This window comes from Chiloscyllium punctatum, chromosome 26 (genome assembly GCF_047496795.1).
Source record: "Chiloscyllium punctatum isolate Juve2018m chromosome 26, sChiPun1.3, whole genome shotgun sequence".
In the NCBI taxonomy this organism is placed as follows: Eukaryota; Metazoa; Chordata; class Chondrichthyes; order Orectolobiformes; family Hemiscylliidae; genus Chiloscyllium; species Chiloscyllium punctatum.
The window spans coordinates 5536823-5555931 of record NC_092764.1 but is presented as its reverse complement, the minus strand read 5'-3'; the positions used below and the strand labels follow the sequence as shown (position 1 = coordinate 5555931).

The 19109-nt window shown below is 42.6% G+C and overlaps 1 protein-coding gene across 5 annotated transcripts in view; it reads right to left on the bottom strand.

The window, feature by feature from the left end:
- Positions 1-19109, bottom strand: part of garre1 (granule associated Rac and RHOG effector 1) — a 209059-nt gene that overhangs the window by 4715 nt on the left and 185235 nt on the right. For all 5 annotated transcript variants that reach the window (XM_072595804.1, XM_072595809.1, XM_072595808.1 and 2 more), the window contains exons 7-12: positions 12573-12728; positions 9887-9984; positions 5958-6083; positions 4140-5197; positions 2494-2659; positions 1302-1433 (exon numbers count right to left, since the gene is read on the bottom strand). In XM_072595804.1, the coding sequence (XP_072451905.1) occupies positions 1302-1433; positions 2494-2659; positions 4140-5197; positions 5958-6083; positions 9887-9984; positions 12573-12728 (1736 nt within the window). The remainder of the gene's footprint in view (positions 1-1301; positions 1434-2493; positions 2660-4139; positions 5198-5957; positions 6084-9886; positions 9985-12572; positions 12729-19109) is intronic.

The window sequence follows — 19109 nt, the reverse complement described above, 5'->3', positions numbered from 1 at the left end:
GTGTGTATGAGAGAGAGAGAGAATGCAAGAGAGAGAGAGAGTGTGTGAGAGGGGGAGAGAGAGTGCAAGGGAGTCAAAGAGTGCAAGATTGAGAGAGCTAGGGAGCGCAAGATTGAGAGAGCGGGAGAGCACAAGAGGGGGAGGGAGCGTGCGAGAGAGAGAGAATGCGAGAGAGAGCGCGAGAGCGAGAGAGAAGTTTAGTGAGGTCACCAGCAATGTGACCCATTCGGTACCCATCAGGACAGCCTCAACCAGGATCTTGGGTTCATATCACACTCCAGGTGACCCCACTCCACACACACATGATCATTATTGCACACTCACACAGACCCTCTCTTATACACAAGCTGTCTCAAACACACACTCCGTCACACCTGCACGCGTACACACACACACAAACATCTATGCGGTGAATTTACACTTGCAGATACATTTTATTTTGTTCAAAAAGCAGACAATCTGTCAGTACTGAGTGCACGTGACATTTTATAAATTCCTACTTTGGTAACAGAACCAGTCTGACTCAAGTTTGGGATACAGACAGACTCTAACCTTTAATATATTTTCTGAGCTGAGATGTCACTTTTTTAAAATTATAAAACCTTAAGACATCTTGGGACTGCGATCTGAAAGAAGTTCTGGGATTTACATAATAATCAATTAAAATCTGCATTCCCATTCCCAGTGTTTAGGAATTAACAGCAATCTAGATTTGTTTATTGCATCACATCAGTTGTATGACACTTTGATCTTTTATTATAAATTCTGTGTCCTATGATCTTGCCCCACTAGCTACCTGACAAAGGATAGGTGCTCTGAAAACTTGTACTTCCAAATAAATCTGTTGGAATATAACCTGTTGCTGTAATTTTTAACTTTGTCAGTGTAAGGGGGTGATGAAATGTGATGTGATCATATATGGAGTCACACACTTTGGAAATGAACCTCAGAACACAAACAATAATCATAGTTAGATCATAAATCAGTACCCAAACTGAACATCTCAGAAGTTCACTATGTCTGGGAATTAATAGAAAGAAGCATTGACATCTCAAGCCATTTCTTTGAACCCATGTTTTAATTAAAAGTGGACCACATTGGCAACAGTGAACACCTCACAAGATTGTGGAGAGTCCTCTGCTCAAAATGTTTCCTTGTTTTAAATCAAGTTGGTCATTGAATATTGTTCTACAAAATCAAAACAACACAGAAGCTGAAGTCAAGTCCGCATCAGCGTGGAGAAACAGAATTACATTTTCAGGGTGATGACCTTTCTTAAGAACACTAAATTTACTTCTTACCTTCGTGGTTTGACAGCAGCAACAAGGTCAGGCCCTGAGAACATGGAGAACAAACTGTCTCCATTAGCAGAAGAAGCCTCATCACTGGAACTGGCAGAATCTCCCTGGGTCCCTGACCAACTCACCATATCTCTGCAGAGTACCGGGGCGGGAGTGAGGAGGGGTAGAGAGAGAGATACACACACACACACAATCAGCTCCACAGATCCAAGTCTTGTATTTAACAAATACCATAGCAGTCAAGGAAGTAGAAGAGAAAATTATTGACTGGAAAACCCTGATGATGTCACATTACAATGCATGCTAGAAATTCCAATCCTGCCTTTTGGAAGGAGGGAACAGTTTTGCTCTTCCCACTCCTGAAGTGCAGTTCCATGGAACACATTCTGCACTCTTCAAACTAAAGGCTGGGCAGCTTTTCAACTAGATTTTTAAAGAGAGTCCACATCAGAGCATGATCTTATTCATACCTAGCACTCATCCCATCAGGGGTCATTAGATAGAGATTAAGAATCCAGATCAATTTTCCTCCCTCTAATCCTGGAATCAACTGTACCCCTACTGCTGACACCAGGTGAAAGAGTCCTCCCCAAAATGTACAAGGGCAAGCGTCATCTGAACATGCATCAAACATCTGGGACCCCAGTGTGCTCTTCAAGATGACCTGACACCATTCTGCTCAGGGATAGGTTAAGTTAGAGAGTGACTGGGTGCAGTAGGACCATCCGCATCTTCGTGAAAGGCTGCCCTCTTGTTTGGAGGTCTCTCGCCCCCATGTTGTGCTGGAGCTGGCTGAACAACCACTGCAATTACAGGGACAGTCAGCGGCCAAGGTTGTCACCCTACCCAGAAAAGGATGTCGAAAAGGCATGGGTACATGAAGTGGTCAGAGAGGCATCAAGGGTTTCTAGATATAATAAGTGAACAAAATGTTAGACACTGCAATTGACAATGTTAGAACTGTCCATGGTTCAACAACTCCTCCACCCCATTCTCACAACCACTCTCCCTCCATGGGAGGTCCACATGACACATCTTCATACGCACCGTCCGATGATATACAAAAATTCCTTCCTCATTATCAATATACACACAACCAGTTCTCCATCCCACTCCCATAAACACACACACACACACACGCAGAGTAAGACTGATTCCTGCTGTACCTTCGAGACATCCATACATCACTCACCCCTCAGTGAAGCACTCTGATGGCTGCCACGGCCGGTGAGGTTCATCAGTAATAGGCCAGTTAGTCCTGGCAGTGCTGTGCCGGCGGACATGCTGCACCTGTCGCTTCTGCTGCATTGCCTGACTAACGCCAGCCACGTACCGGGCAAACTCTGGGTCTGAACCAACTAGAGAGAGAGAGGGAGGGGAGTGTCATGGCATCAAGTTAGTGACATGACTAGCTGTTTGAGACAATTCTATTCAGAAAATCCAGCAACACAACCACCACATTAACAATAAATTAACTTCAGTCAATTGTACATAACCACAGGACAGGATAAACAGATTGTAACAAACTCTTGTAGCACAGTGGTAGTGTCCCCATCCCTGGACTGGGAGGGCCAGGTTCAAGTCCCACCTGCTCCAGAGGTGTGTGAAATAACATGTCTGAACAGGTTGAATAGGTTAAATTAAAAGGAAGATCATCACAAGGGTTCTTGTAGTGCAGTGGTAGTATCCCTACCACTGGACCAGGAGGGGTTCATGACAGTTCATAGATAAGCCTATTCCTAAGACACTGTCCAGACATATCACAGATTTTCTGAAGATCACAAAGGCAATGGGAAAGAGGGTTGCACAAAGCAATGAAGAACCAGGTTCAATTCTCACAATCGGTCTGCTCATACACAGTCAGGGTGAAAGGAAAACTAATTTCTCTCCCATCTCCCCTCATGTTCTCCCTGAGCTAAGACCTGCTCCTTCAATCATGTTCCCACTGAACTACTGACTTCATTCTGGCCCTGTGTTAACTTTTCTCTCTTGTCCCAGCATTGACCATTTCCTCTCAAAATATCTGTCATCAACATATCATTATCCTCATTATCTGAGGGAAAGTTTGTCCTTGGTCCCTCTACCACCTCAAACTTATGCTCAAACGCCAGCTGCCACCCCTCTCCCAAATCTTTATTGCTGCCAACTCCATACCCATCTTTCCCAGAGCTGCATGGTTGACCATCTACATTCAGTCCTACTGGGTGTTTGGAAACACCATGAGCTGTCACTCTGAAGTGCTCCATTACCTAGTGGGAGATCATATGAACACACAGGTGGATGGATTTCAGGTAGTAACTCTTAGTCACTCAGTCTGGATTGTAACATTATAAAATGATCAAATTAGATGGGGAAGAATGGGGAAGCAATTAGAATGGCAATTAGGAACAAAAGTCCTTCCACTGACCTGGTTAACAGCTTTTGGAAGGTCCATAATAGCTGCGTAAAAAGGTTCTGACTTTTTCACTAGCAGCTACCTTAGGGCAAATCCATGTTGATCACAGATCTAATCAGCCAGAAATTTACACTTAACCAGGTTCAACAAGTTACCCGATCTTTTTAGGAACACTAAAAGGGAAAATCCCTCTAGTTGTAAACCCAACAACTCTGACATAATTCTCTCTTTTCTAGTCTGACTCTGAAACTATGCTGCTTTATATAAGATCGAGGATAAACTCTTCAATGTTGTACACACAGACACCAAGTTCTGCTGCTAGAGTTCATTGTTAACTCAACAAGAGCGCAGAATAAATCTGGGATCTTCAGCGCAATGAGCCTTACGGCTGAGAGTGGCTGAGGCCTTTTAAAACAAAGGGAAAACCACTTGAAAATGTTTACCTGCAGGATCAAAAGGCAGAATGTCTCCCAGCATTCCAAATACACCATCACTCTGGACCCGGTTCGGCCATGTATTATTCCTGGTGTTTGCCACTTTCGGCCCCAACATATCCGACATGACATTATCCATGATGTTATCCATGTAATTGCCAACAAGACCTAGGCTGTACAAGTCTGAACTCAAGTCGGAATGCACAGCAATATTGCTCCACTGGCTCACAGACCCAATTGGAGACAGTCCCGAAACTGGGCTCTGTGATGACTGCTGAGACGAACTATTAGGCCATTTCCCAGGAGCCCGAGGGGTCTGGGGTCTTGCTGGCGGTGGTTGCTGCCCAATTGGCTGGAGGAGGTGCTGGTAATATTGCAATTGCTGCTGCTGCTGCTGTTGCTGGTGCTGATGTTGGCGCTGAGCGACCTGATGAGAATTCGGCAATGGAGCGTGGGGTACAGTCTGCGGTTGCTGCAGGGTAGCTGACTTTCGCTCTGGTGCTGTAACTGAGTTCCTTCTGTTAATGAGAGGTGAAGCTTTTTGGGATTTGCCCATGTTGAACCCAGACAGAAAGTCAATAACATCCTGCATTTCCTGGTCACTTGGCAACTTTATGCCTTGATCATCCTTCACATCATCCCCTTTGAAGAATATCTCTCTCTTGTCCACAGAGAAACCATTGACTATTGGGTTGGACGCGCTTCGTGAAGCTTCCTGCGAGTCAACCGTCTTTGGGAAACTTCCAATGTTCAAAATGCTTTGCAGTCTCAAATCAGAGTGGTTGGGCAGCTTGGTTTTCCGCTCCTCCTCAGAGCTGTTAATGGAAAAGTTACTCTTAGAAGGTGTACTTGGGATCGAAAAGCTCCCGCCACTACTGCTACTGTTACTTGTACTGCTGCTGCAGGAATTTCGCTTCGTGAAACGAGAGGTAAGTTTCGCAAAAGTCTTTTGCAGTCCACCAGAGGACTTGACAATAGCCCCATTCGCCGTGGGAAGATCCACATGAGTCCCAAAGTCAGTGCACTCTCGTCGTAGCTGAATCTGGATACTCGGCAAAACCTGCTCCCTGCAACAGTAAACACAAACAGCAACTTACCACCAACACTCCCACATCTTATTCCATGGATTCAAAGGAGAAAGAAGCCCAGATATAACTTGTTCTATATTCACTGATGTAAGGAGAGGAGATGCAGTAAATGTTCAAAATTAGGAGAGAGCCCGAACATAAATTGATAGAAAGGGTTATTTCTCCATGGGTCAGTGAATCAGTAAGAACAGTACAACGGGAGAAAGGAGATCAGTGGGTTTGTTTTACTCTTCAACCACAACAAAATTACAGAATTGGTTTTGATAGAGAGAGACAGTAGTGAACAGAAAGAATGAATTTGATCAACCCATCAGCTATGTTTCGGTTTTCGGTGATTGACTAGGTTCAGAAGAAGAGGGACAAGATAAAGTGTGCAAGCTTTAGGAGAGAGGAGAAATCCTTTTTAAAAGGAAAAGGATCACAAAGTTGTAAGGCTACTGACTGCATGAACAGATCTATTTGAAGCAGTAGGCTGAATGATTCAAGAAAACAGAGTACAGTTTTGGGGGGATAAAAAGTCATAACATCAAGATTTTAGATCTTGTGGTGGACAATTTCTGACAAAGACTGGCTCGGCTGAATTGCCATATTGCTGGTTCTATATACAGAAAGGGATTGAAAGAATATAAGAAGGTGTTGAGGCTGAGCTATGTAAAGGAACGTACTGGCTGGGGTTAAGAAGCTTTCTCTCTTCCTAAGATTGTCAAGTTCTAGATGCTGAGCGTGTTTATTACGGTACCTTCTCTCTTTCCATCTGCCCAAGTCGAAAACTGCTGTGTACAACACATCCACCAGCCCGAGGGTTTTCTCAGGGTCCAGGCATCTCTGTAAGAGAGACATGGTGGCAGGATCCTCCTTCAAACACCTGGGGGCCACGGCATTAAAAGAAAAGGACAGAATTAGAGAAAACACAATGATATTTTCACCTCACTTTTTTACTTCTTTGGTTTCTCTGCACATCACACCTTCCAAATGCTGGCAGCTGTCACAAATGAGCAATTTGTGTAGCATCCCATCTTGAGTCAGAAAGTCACAAATACAAGCCCCAATCCAGAGCCTCATCTTCATAATTTAGACCAACATTCCCAGTGTGATACAGAGGGAGCATCGCACTGTCAGAGATACTTTCTTTCAGATAGAATCATAGAATCCCTACAGTGTGGAAGCAGGCCTTTCAATCCACAGAATTCATCCTCTGAAAAGCATCCCACCAAGACCCACCTCCCTATCCTATCCTTGTAACCCTGCATCTCCCATGGTTAATGCACGTAGTCTGCATATCCCTGATACTATGGGTAATTTAGCATCCATCAAACCTGCACATCTTTGGACAGTGGGAAGGAACTGGAACACCCAGAGGAAACCCACACAGACACAGAGAGCATGTGCAAGACAGTCACCTGTGGGTGGAATCAAACCCTGGTGCTGTGAGGCAGCATTGTTGCAGACCCCTACATTACAACAGTGATTACAGATCAGAAGTGATTTAAGGCATACCACACAAGGTGGCACTGTAAAGTCCTCTAAGGTAACATCAAGGGTATCACCAAGTTGGTTACTCATTGCCTGCACAATTGCTCACAGAGATAGAACATAGAACATAGAAGAATATAGCGCAGTACAGGCCCTTTGGCCCTCGATGTTGCGCCGATCCAAGCCCACCTAACTTACACTAGCCCACTATCCTCCATATGCCTATCCAATGCCCGTTTAAATGCCCATAAAGAGGGAGAGTCCACCACTGCTACTGGCAGGGTATTCCATGAACTCATGACTCGCTGAGTAAAGAACCTACCCCTAACATCTGTCCTATACCTACCACCCCTTAATTTAAAGCTATGTCCCCTCGTAATAGCTGACTCCATATGTGGAAAAAGGTTCTCATGGTCAACCCTATCTAAACCCCTAATCATCTTGTACACCTCTATCAAGTCACCCATAAACCTTCTTTTCTCCAATGAGAAAAGCCCCAAGTGCCTCAGCCTTTTCTCATACGATCTTCCTACCATACCAGGCAAAATCCTGGTAAATCTCCTCTGCACCTGTTCCAGTGCCTCCACATCCTTCCTATAGTATGGCGACCAAAACTGCACACAATACTCCAGATGCGGTCGCACCAGAGTCTTATATAACTGCAACATGACCTCAGGACTCCGGAACTCAGTTCCTCTACCAATAAAAGCCAGTACGCCATATGCCTTCTTCACCGCACTATTTACCTGGGTGGCAACTTTCAAAGATCTGTGTACATGGACACCAAGATCCCTCTGCTCATCCAATGCCATTTCTCTCTGTCATCTGATAGTGATTCTCAGGTATGAGAATTGATGTTTAGCACCTTCATGTCAGGTTTATGAGCATTCTTTGCTCTTACACTTTCACGGGATGTGGACGTTGCTGGACAGGCCAGCATTTCTTGCCCACAGGCAGTTAAGAGTCAACTACATCATCCTGGGCCTATAGACCAGACCAACGAAGGATGGCAGATTCAAACTGCACCATCTGCCATGGTGGGATTCAAACCCACGTTCCTAGAACATTAGCTTGGAGCTCTGGATTACTAGTCATGATATTACCACAATGCAACCCTTTACCCTTCTTGAAGTGGTGTTTTCGCCATCATTGTGGAGGGTTTGTGGAATGCACTGCCAGCAGTTGTAGTAGAGTCAGGTACATTAGGGACATTTAAGCGACTCTTGGATAGGTACATGGAAGATAGTACAATGAAAGGGATGCAGGTTAGTCTGATCTTAGAGTAGGATAAAAGGCTAGCACAACAGAGGACCAAAGGGCTGTATTGTGCTGCACAGGTCTATGTTACACTGGTCTTTTTGGGCTCTGGCAACTGCTCATACTTGAGTATACACATCTGTCATCCACCCTGCAAATGTGTCGGAGTCAGTGAAGTTAATTTTATTTAATGTGTACAAATATAGTTGGGTGATTTGAAGGAACTGAAGGAGACATTATCGATATAAAGCCTCACTTACACAGGTCAGGCACATTGGTTTCTTTCACATGCATCTGAAAACACTGGATGTAACAGGTCTACAAATTACACAGCCTCCATAACATTGGCATACAAACATATGATAATTCCTTGTAGGAAAGAAAGGCACTTTGGGCAGACCTTAGGGGTTAAACAATAGTATTTACATCTCAAAATAACAGAAAAGCCAAGTCATCTTAAATTGTAAACACCAACAAAATATCAAGAAAATTTACAGTTCAGTCTTAATAATCTTTATTGCCTCAATCCATATTCAGAGAAAATTACAGATAAGGGGTTAACTAATCAGAGTGCTGCATTTGGCCATACTGAGCAGCCTTTTCTAGCTGTGAGGACCCAGCCTGTCCAGTGTATCCTCCAAGCTGTGCAGACACACAACCCCAAGACGCCCACACAAGCAGTATTATTTAATCCTACATATGCAGCCACTCAAAAAAATTAAAGGGCCAAACATTTAAATAAGGATGGCACGGTGGCTCAGTGGTTAGCACTGCTGCCTCACAGCACTAGGGTCCCAGGTCTGATTCCAGCCTCAGGCAACTCTCTGTGTGGAGTTTGCACATTCTCCCTGTGTCTGTGTGGGTTTCCTCCGGGTGCTCCGGTTTCCTCCCACAATCCAAAGATGAGCAGGTTAGGTGAATTGGCCATGCTAAATTGCCTGTGGTGTTCAGGGATGTGTAGTTTAGGTGCATTAGTCAGGAGTAAATGTAAAATAATGGGTTTGTGTGGGACTCTATTTGGAGGATCAGTGTGGACTTGTTCAGCTGAAGGGCCTGTTTCCACACTGTAGGGATTCTAAGAAATCATCTGTGCAGTCCCAATATAGTTAAAAGGAATCATTGCTCCCACTGCTAGCACAAATTCCAGCCTTCAGAAGAGAACAGAAAGGAGAAAAAATAATTTGACAATTTTGATATTAGTGAAAATTGCAGGAAATATTTGAATATTACAGTTCAAATAACATTGAGCAGTGCAACATATTTAAACCAGAAACTTTACAATGCACAGAATTTAATCAATAAATTGCTGTTTCCTTTTATTGACACGATCTGTGTAAACTTCAATCTATATCAAGTTGGAAAATAGTAAAGGTATCTAGAAAAAAAATCAGATATCCCAAAGACTTACTCACTGGATACACTTTATTGTCTAACAGATCTCACCAATCCATTCATTGTCAATGTTCTGAGATTGATGCCTAAAACTGGAGTGTTATGGAGGGAGGTTCTCTTAGTAACTAACCAATGCTGCATATGGCCTAAGACTGTTGATGCTGACACTTTGAACCCCTAAATGGACAGTGGCTTGGTCCCAATATGATAAGCGTGCGCACACACAAAAAAATGATCCTGCAGCAGTTAGTTGTAAATCAATATTACAAGGGCACTAAAGTCAGAGTCATTGAGATGTACAGACCCCTCAGTCCAACTTGTCCATGCTAACCAGATATCCTAACCTAATCTAGTCCCATTTGCCAGTACTTGGCTCATATCCCTCTAAACACTTACTATTCATATACCCATCCAGATGCATTTTAAGTATTATAATTGCACCAGCCTCCACCTACTCTGTATGTGTATTTGCAAATTCTCACTGCTTGAGAGAGGAATGAATCAGGGATTGCTTCCAGTGTACCCTTTATAAACAATTACACTTACCATGTTGAAGGGACCTGAACCAAAATCCTGGAGCCCTCCAGGCTGATCTGTGGGGCATAAGCTTCTTTATTCTCGATTTGCGCTGTATCCACCACTACCTAATAGACATAAAATAAATTCAACCAAGTTCATATTTATCCCCATCTTTGGGAGAAATCACTCGTGCCCTACTGACTTACCCAAGCTCTGGACAGGTAACTTTCCTTCATCCATTACTCTTCCCTCTTCTCCGAAGAGGCTGACTCTTCCCGAATTAGAATTGATGGTCACCCTCCGACATCTCAGTGACTAATTTTCTAACCATTTTTCAGATTAGAGGGTGATGAAAGTCCCGCCCTATTCTCAGCTGGTGTGCGCTTCTGCGTGCGCGCGCGTGTACACACACACACACACAGTTCTGGATAACAATGTTCTAATAATGATCAGTGGGAGCCTTAATTGTTTGCCCATTACATAACTCATACAAACATAGACAATAGCAGCAGCAGCAAGCCATCTGGCTCTTTCAGTATGCTCCATCATTCAATATGGTCATGGTTGATCGTTCAACTCATTAGCCTGCTCCCACTTTTCCCCCAATTTCTTTGATCCCTTCAGACCCAAGTGCTATACCCAACTCCAAGACTTCATGGCTAAACACAGTAATTCAACAAGAACTCCTGCATGCCAAAATGATCCAGAGTAAACACATCTGTAGTTACTGTCTACTGCTACTGGAATTTAGGCTCAGGGTTTGAGAGCCGGAGGCCGAACTACATATACTTCAGGGAGGGAAAGTTATCTGGATATTTTTAAACCAGGTGGTGGTCATAACCCATACGGCAAAGTCTTCTAATCTCCTCCATGGTCAGGAACAGTTATGTGTGACCATGGATGCATTAGGTAAAGGGACCAAAACCTAAAAGAAATGGTGGAACCTGAGTGTTTGTAATTGTCTGACAGGTTTGAGGTTCTTGCAAATGTGTGGGGGACAAAAGCAGTGGCTACAGGGTGATTGAGTTAATGGACTATAGCACAGAAAGACAGGGGAGTGAACAGCAATGTCAAAGGGAATGATATAGTTGGGCGAGGGGCGTAAACACAATACTCTGCAGTCAACAGCGAGAGTCCAAGCTGTGTTGCTCACCAGGGTTTGGGATATCTGCAGTGGGCTGGTGAGGAACTTGCTGTGGGAGGGAGAAGATCCAGTGGCCGTGATCCACATCAGTAAAACTAAAAAAAGAGGTGCCATTAAAGGAGTATGACCAGCTAGGGGCTGAACTAAAAAGCAAAACTTCAAAAGGTAGCAAAACTCTAGTTCAAAAGATTGGTGTGGGAGAAATGGGTTTCAATTCATAGAACATGGGCACCACAACTGGCAAAGTTGGAGCTATACCATTGGAACGTTCTGCATCTGAACTGTTCTGGGATCAATGTTTTGCTGGGTTGCATAACGAGAAAGGTAGAACAATCTTTAAATAGTAGAGATGAGGGATGATGATTGAGAAAATGAGACGAATTTAATAGAGAAGGTATGGTAAGGTAGCAGGGTAGCAATAAGGGAAATGACAACCAGAGTGTGGCAGCAGGTGACAATATATAAACCCCAGACAAAACTAGAGATTACAAAAATATTGAAAAGACAGAACTAAAAAGGTCTGTGTCTTAACATACACAGTAGTTATAACAGGGCAGATGAGCTGTAAAATAGAAGAATTAGACCATCTAGCTCTTCAAGACTGCTCTGCTATTCAACAAGATCATAATTGATCGGTCTGTTCCTCGAATTCCACATTTCCATCTACTCAAGATCAGTGTCCTGGCACGTTCTTTTCTTTCATTCAAAGATATGGACCTCATTTAGCTATTTATGTTCATTATTTATTTTCCATCTTTAAGTGCCTATGAGAAGGTGGTGGTGACTGCCTTCTTGAACTACTGCAGGCTATTTGGCATAGATACACACACAATGCTGTTAGGGAGGGAGCTCCAGAATCCTGACCCAGCAACACTAAAGGAACTCTGATATATTCCTGGGGGGGAGGATTCTTTGAAGGTGCAACACATGTTGTGGATAAAGGGGAACCCGTTGATGCACATACTTGGATTTCCAGAAGGCAGTTGACAAAATTCAATATCAATGATTTTTGTGCGAAGTAGGAAATCAGGAAAAGGGAGGTAAATATTAACAAAAATAGAAGATTGGCTGGCTGGTAGAAAACAAAGTATACATAAATAGATCTTTTTCAGATTAGCAGGTTATGATGAGTTGGGACCCACAGGGATGTATGTTGTGCCCTCAATGTTTTACAATTAATGTCAGTGTCTTAGATGAGGGAATCGAGGACATAGTTGATAAATTAGAGGTGACAAGATAAATAGGAAAGTATGCTGTGAAGATGACATAACAAGGATGCAGTCTGTTAATTAGTTCTAAAAAGTGTATGACTTCCAGTGCATACATTGTATGGAGCTAAAGAAACAAGAGTCATCATATTTCTGAGACTTCCAGTAATGTAATTCCAACCGGGTACTGAGAATGGATCACAGTTGCTAGACTGACTTTTCTATAGATCCTTCTGCACCCTACTTTGCAAAGATCACTTCTCATTGTTGCCTGGTTAAGATCAGAACGTATAGTCAATGGATTGTAAACCAGCACATTTGTATTGTGTTTGTCAAAGAAAACAAAGTTGCAGCCACTTACCAATCCTGCCTGACCAAACAACAACTGCACAGCAGTTTTGCAGGCACCACGCCATGTTGAGGGACAGACCTGATTGAGGATCTCTGTCGGAGACTCATCTCGCGGTGAGATTTCGTTCTGTCCAGCTGCCTCCTTGATAAGTTGCACCATCGCTTGCTGCAAACAAAGCCTATATGAGTTTTCCATATAACAGGCATCTGTTAAAACAAATCTCCTCCCTTTAATATAAACCTTGACAGTTTAAAGAGAAAAGTAGAATAGGTTTGTGAGAACACAAGTTAGTGCATTTCATCTATTTCTTCAACCATTTCCAGTTTCGAATCATTTCTTTATCCAGCCCAAGAACAGCTTCATCCACTTCCATTCATTCAAGTGGAAAGCCCAATGAGTACCTCCATTCACCTCCTGTCCTTCCTTGCTCTTTTCTAAGCAATCATATTTGGAGATCAGTCCCTGGCTTGGGTTTTTCAATATATTAAAGTATTGACTTGCCATGCAAGCCCTCTTTCAAATGGATCACTTTCTTCACATCAATTATTTTAGACCATTATTGAGTAATGATCCAAACATCAAATTTACTCAATAGAAATTCATGCTTTTGCCTTTAAAAAGGGGATGTCAAAACAAGGATGGCCACGGTAAAACTGAAAATTTTGAAGCATGAGTTAATGAGTGTTCAGGGACAGTATGTTCCTGTTAGTGTGAAGGATAAGGCTGGCAGGAGTAGGGAACACCAGATGACTAAAAATATCGAGGCTCTGATCAAGAAAAAGGAGGCATTTGTCAGATATAGACAGCTGGGATCAAGTGAATCTCTTGCGGAGTGTAGGAATATTCTTAGGATGGAAAGCAGGATGACAAAAAGGGGACATGAGATAACTTTGGCAGATAAGGTTAAGGAGAATCCAAAAAGATTCTACAACTATATTAAGGCAAAAAAGAATAACCAGGAAGAGAATAAGCCCCTTAAAGATCAACGAGACCATTTATGTGTGGAACCACAGGAAATGGGTGAGATCCTAAATGAAATGAATTTACTGTGGAAAAAGACATGGAAGCGAGGGAACTTGGAGAAATAAATAGTGACGTCTTGAAAAGGGTTCTCATTATAAAATAGGTAGTCTTAAACAGCAAAAAAAGGAATATAAATCCCTGGGGACTTGATTAAGTATATCCCTGGACATTGGGGGAAGCTACGGAAGAAATTAAAGGCACCCTAGCAGAGATATTTGTATCATCGCAACCATAGGTGAGGCGCCTGAAGACTGGAGGATGGCTAACGTAGTGCCATTATTTAAGAAAAGCTGCAAGGGAAAAGCCAAGGAATTACAGACCAGTGAGCCTGACATCAATGGTGGGTACATTGTTGGAGGGGATTTGGAGGGAAGGATTTACATGCACTTGCAAAGCCAAAAACAGATTAGAGATAGTCAGCAGGCCTTTCTGCATGGGAAATCATGTCTCACAAACTTGATGGATTTTTTTTTAAAAGAACTGACCAAGAAGATAGATGAAGGCAGACTTTAGCAAGGCCTTTGACAAGGTTTTGCAGGGTGGTCTGGTTAGTAAGTTAGCTCACATGGGATTCAGGGGGAGCTAGCCAATTGGATACAAAATTGGTTTTACAATAGGAGATAGAGGCTGGTAGTTAAGGATTGTTGTTTGGTTGGAGGTCTGTGACCAGTGGTGTGCTGTAAGGATTGGTGGTGGTGGGGGGGTACTATAGTTATAATTTATATAAATAATTTGGATGAGATTATAAGAGGCATGGTTTGTAAGTTTGTAGATGACACCAATATTGGCAGTAAACTGTATAGTGAAGATCATCCGGAGTACAACGGGATCTTGATCAACTGGGTCAATGAGCCAAGGAATGGCAGATGGAGACAAGTGCTGCTGGACTTACATAGTTACTGGCAGGGTTTTGGACAGTATTATCGAACAGAGAGACAAGGGATGCAGGTACACAGTTTCATGAAAGTGGCATCACAGGTAAACATGGTGGTGAAGAAGGCTTTTGACACACTTGCCTTCATTGGTCAGAGCACTGAATATAGGAGTTGGGATATCATGTTGCGACTAACCAAGGTAAGGCCACATTTGGAGCACTGCATACAATTAAACTGGAAAGGATGCAAAAATGATTTGAAAGGATGTTGCCGATACTGGTGGGTTTGAGTTAGAAGGAGAGGTTGGATAGGGTGGGACATTTTTCATTGTACTGTAAGAGGCGGAGGGGTGACTTTATAAAGATTTATAAAATAAAAAGAGGGGTGTAGATAAGGTGAATAGCCAAGGTCTTTTCCCAGGGTAGGGTGTCCAAAACAAGTGGGCATAGGTTAGGTGAGGAGGGAAAAGATTTAAAAGGGACCTGAGGGGCAACTTTTTCATACAGTGTGGTGCATATATGGAATGAGCTGCCAGAAGGAGTGGTAGAGGCGAGCACAATTAAAACATTTAAAAGACATTTGGACAGGTACATGGATAGGAAAGATTAAGGAGGATATGGGTCAAACATAGACAAATGGGACAAGTTCAGTTTAGGAAACTGGATTTTGGTCAGTATGGATGAGTCAGGCCAAAGAGTCTGTTTCTGTGCTGTATCACTCTCTGACTCTAACTTCCGAAATACTCAGTGAATGTTGATTGTTGTAAGCTGCTAAGACAAACTGCTTGGAGCGGTCCTAGTTATTCCAGTCTATATTGGGTTAGCTCCAAGCTGGAATAACAGCCATTGCAGAAACATAACCCCAGCAAGGAAAAAAAAACCTTCTGAAAAGATAGAGAGGATGTGAGCCAAAGCAGCAATCAAGAAGAGAAACAGAGGATTGCAATGCAGAATCAAGACAGGAAACCAAATGGCAAAATGCTCTGGTCAAACTACATTTCCAAAGATTGCGACCAGTGCTGGTCACCACAACACACCTTATTAACCCTCCTTTCTGTTACTGACATCTTACAAAGTGACATAACAAAATAAATACGACTAATGCATAACCTAACTGCAAACCAAGTGGCAAGAACAGTTTGTAAGTCGTGAAAGGTAAATTTAAGGTTGATAGAAGAGAATTACAATAAAGCAGACATTGCATCGAGTAGTCGAGACAAAAATCCTGGCATCAATTTTAAAAACAGCTGGATGTATTAACTGAGGGGACTGGGGCTGTTATAGTTTTCTTTCAGCTACCTGAGGCCAAATGATCTTCCTCAGTGCTCTCCATTTGTGGGCAATGCACTTCAACTCACGCAAGGATCTTAGTAAAGATTTATTTTTTAAACAGCCATTTATTTCTTGCAGTATAAGTTTGTGTAATCTATCAGACTCCTGTCTGTAATGCTAGAGTGCAATAGATCACATAAACAGGAGTCCCACATGAGCACAATTAAAAACTTGTTTTTTAAAAAGCTTGTTGATGTCAGTCCTGGGGACTAGTGGAAAATAAGGTGCAGAGGGAGCTGCACGACTTCCATTAATCTGACCATTAATCACATAACCAATCCACTGGTCTGACCACAAATATCTCCAGCATGCTTTGATCAGTGAGTTCCCATGCACTCTCAATGATTCATCCTTTTTCCATTCAATTATGCTGCAGCACACCAGAACCTTCCTTCATATGTTCCCTCAGAGGGATATCACACTCTATTTCAAGTTTATATTTACCAATACAATCCCTTTGTGGCTTAAATTTCTTCAGCTGGGGAGGGTCTGGTCCATAAAATACCTTTGTTAGGAGAGTCATTCCACACAAAAATGACTATTCAGCCCATTGTGCCTCTGCCTGCTCTTTTGAAAGAATTTACCCAACTAAGTGTATATCCACTCCCTTGTTCTTTCCCATAGCTTCGCAAATCTTTTTTATTCAACTGTTTATCCAAATCCCTTTCAAAAGTCACAGTTAAATCTTCCTGTGCATTCCAGATCACTGCGTTAATAAATCATTTCATCCCTGGTTCTTTGTCAATCAGCTTAAATCAGTGTCCTCTCATTACTGTCTGACCTGCCAGTAGAAACAGTTCTTCCTTAATACATTCAATGAGCATTTCCACAGAAGGGATACAGTTTGGCACACTTCTTAAATCAATGCCAACCATCCACTATATACTCTTTCCTAAAACAGAATGGGGATAACTGAAAGAGGCAATATCAGAATTCCTTTCTGAAGGTTTTGCAATTTCATGCCTTTTGTAATTTCATTATCTTGGGAATTCAATCTTACATATCCAAGAATAAATATGGAGATGTCAATTCAGTCTGAGGATTCAGGATATTTTCATTCCTTCAAGGGAGTGCTGCTGGCTCAGCCAGTATTTGTTGCCTAACCTTATCGGCCCTGGAGAAGGTGGGAGATGAGGAGCCATCTTCTTGAACCGCTGCTGTCTTTGAGTGTACTGATACCCACAGAGCTGTCAGGGAGGGAGTTCCAGGATAGTGACCCAGTGACACTGAAAGTTCTAAATCAATATATTGAGAGGCTTGGAGAGGAAACCTGGTGGTGCTCCCATGTATTTGCTACCCTTGTTCATCTAGGTGTAGAAGTTGTGGGTTTGGAAGGTGCGGTTGAATGTTCCTTGCTGAGGTGCAGTGTGGTTTGTAGATGGTACACACTGCTGCCATTGTCTATCAATAGCAAGGGAGGTGAGTGTGTTTCAAGTGGTGGATGTGATGCCAATCAAGTGGGGTGCATTGGATGGTGATGAATTTTTTGAATGCTGTTGAAACTGCACTCATCCAGGCAATATTCTGTCACACTCCTGACTATATCCTGATTCTGGATTAGTGGTGCTGGAAGAGCACAGCAGTTCAGGCAGCATCCAACGAGCAGCGAAATCGACGTTTCGGGCAAAAGCCCTTCATATCCTGATTATACCCAGAGCAGGAAGAGTGTGATTTTTATAGGTTATGGTTGGACAGTATTTTTTATGCAATTTCCAGAAGAGGCACTAAATATTGAAACTAACAGTGTGACTATTGGTGGAGACAAAAGACATCTTTGGACTTGAGGTATTTAGGTCAGAGGTTCATCCCAAAGAAAAGAAAGATCATCTGGGGGCAGGGTGGGGGGATTAGACAGCTATGGCTGACAAAGGAAGTCAGGAAATGTATCATAGACATAGAGAGAGCCTATAAAGTGGCCAAGAGCACTGGGAAATCAGAAGGTTGGGAAGACTACAAAAACAAACAGAGGATAACAAAGAGAGAAATAAGGAAGGAGAGGATCAAATATGAAGGTAAGCTAGCCAGTAATATTAGAAATGATAGTAAAGGTTTCTTTCAATACATAAGGAACAAATGAAAGGCAAAAGTAGAAATTGGGCTGCTCCAAATTTATGCAGGAAGGCTAGTGATGGGAGATAAGGAAATAGCTGAAGAACTTAAATTCTTTGTGTCAGTCTTCACAGTGGAAGACATGAGTAATATCCCAACAATTAAGGAAAGTCAAGGGGCAGAGTTGAGTATGGTGGCCATTACAAAAGAGAAAGTGTTAGAAAAGCTAAAAGGTCTAAAAATTGATAAACCTCCTGGCTGGGATGGGCTACATCCTAGAGTTCTGAGGGAGGTGGAGGCATTGGTTGTAATTTTTCAAAAATCACTGGAGTCAGGGAAAGTCCCAGATGACTGGAAAAATTGCCATCGTAACCCCCTTGTTCAAGAAAGGATCAAGACAAAAGACGGAAAATCATAGGCTGATTAGCCTGACCTTAGTTGTAGGTAAAATTCTAGAATCCATTGTTAAAGGATGAGGTTTCTAATTTCTTGGAAGTGCAGGGTCAGATTAGAACAAGTCAGCATGGATTTAGTAAGGGGAGGTCGTGCCTGACAAATGTATTAGAATTCTTTGAAGAGGTAACCAGTAAGTTAGACCAGGGAAACCCAATGGATGTTATCTACCTAGACTTCCAAAAGGCCTTGGATAAGGTGCCTCACAGGAGGCTGCTGAGTAAGGTGAGGGCCCATGGTTTAAGGTGAACTACTGGCATGTCTAACAGAAGGCAGAGAGTTGGGATAAAAGGTTCTTTTTCAGAATGGCAGCTAGTAACAAGTGATGTCCCACAGGGTTCAATGTTGGGACCGCAGCTGTTCACTTTACATATTAATGATCTGAATGAAGGAACTGGGGACACTGGCGAAGTTTGCCAATGATATGAAGTTAGACGGACAAGCAGGTAGTTCTGAGGTGGTAGGGAGGCTGCAGAACGATTTAGAGTTTAAGAGAGTGGTCCAAGAGATGGCTGATGAAATTCAATGTCAGCAAATGTGAGGTCTTGCACTTTGGAATAAAGAATACAGGCATGGACTATTTTCTAAACAGCAAGAAAATTCATGAAGCCAAAATACAAAGGGATCTAGGAGTACTAGTACAGGATTCTCTAAAGGTTGACTTGCAGATTGAGTCGGTGGTTAAGAAAGTAAATGTAATGTTGTCATTTACCTCAAGAAGGTTGGAATGTAAATGCAGCGATGTGCTACTGAGACTTTATAAAACTCTAGTTAGGCTCCATTTAGAATACTGTGTCCAGTTTTGGGCCCCACAC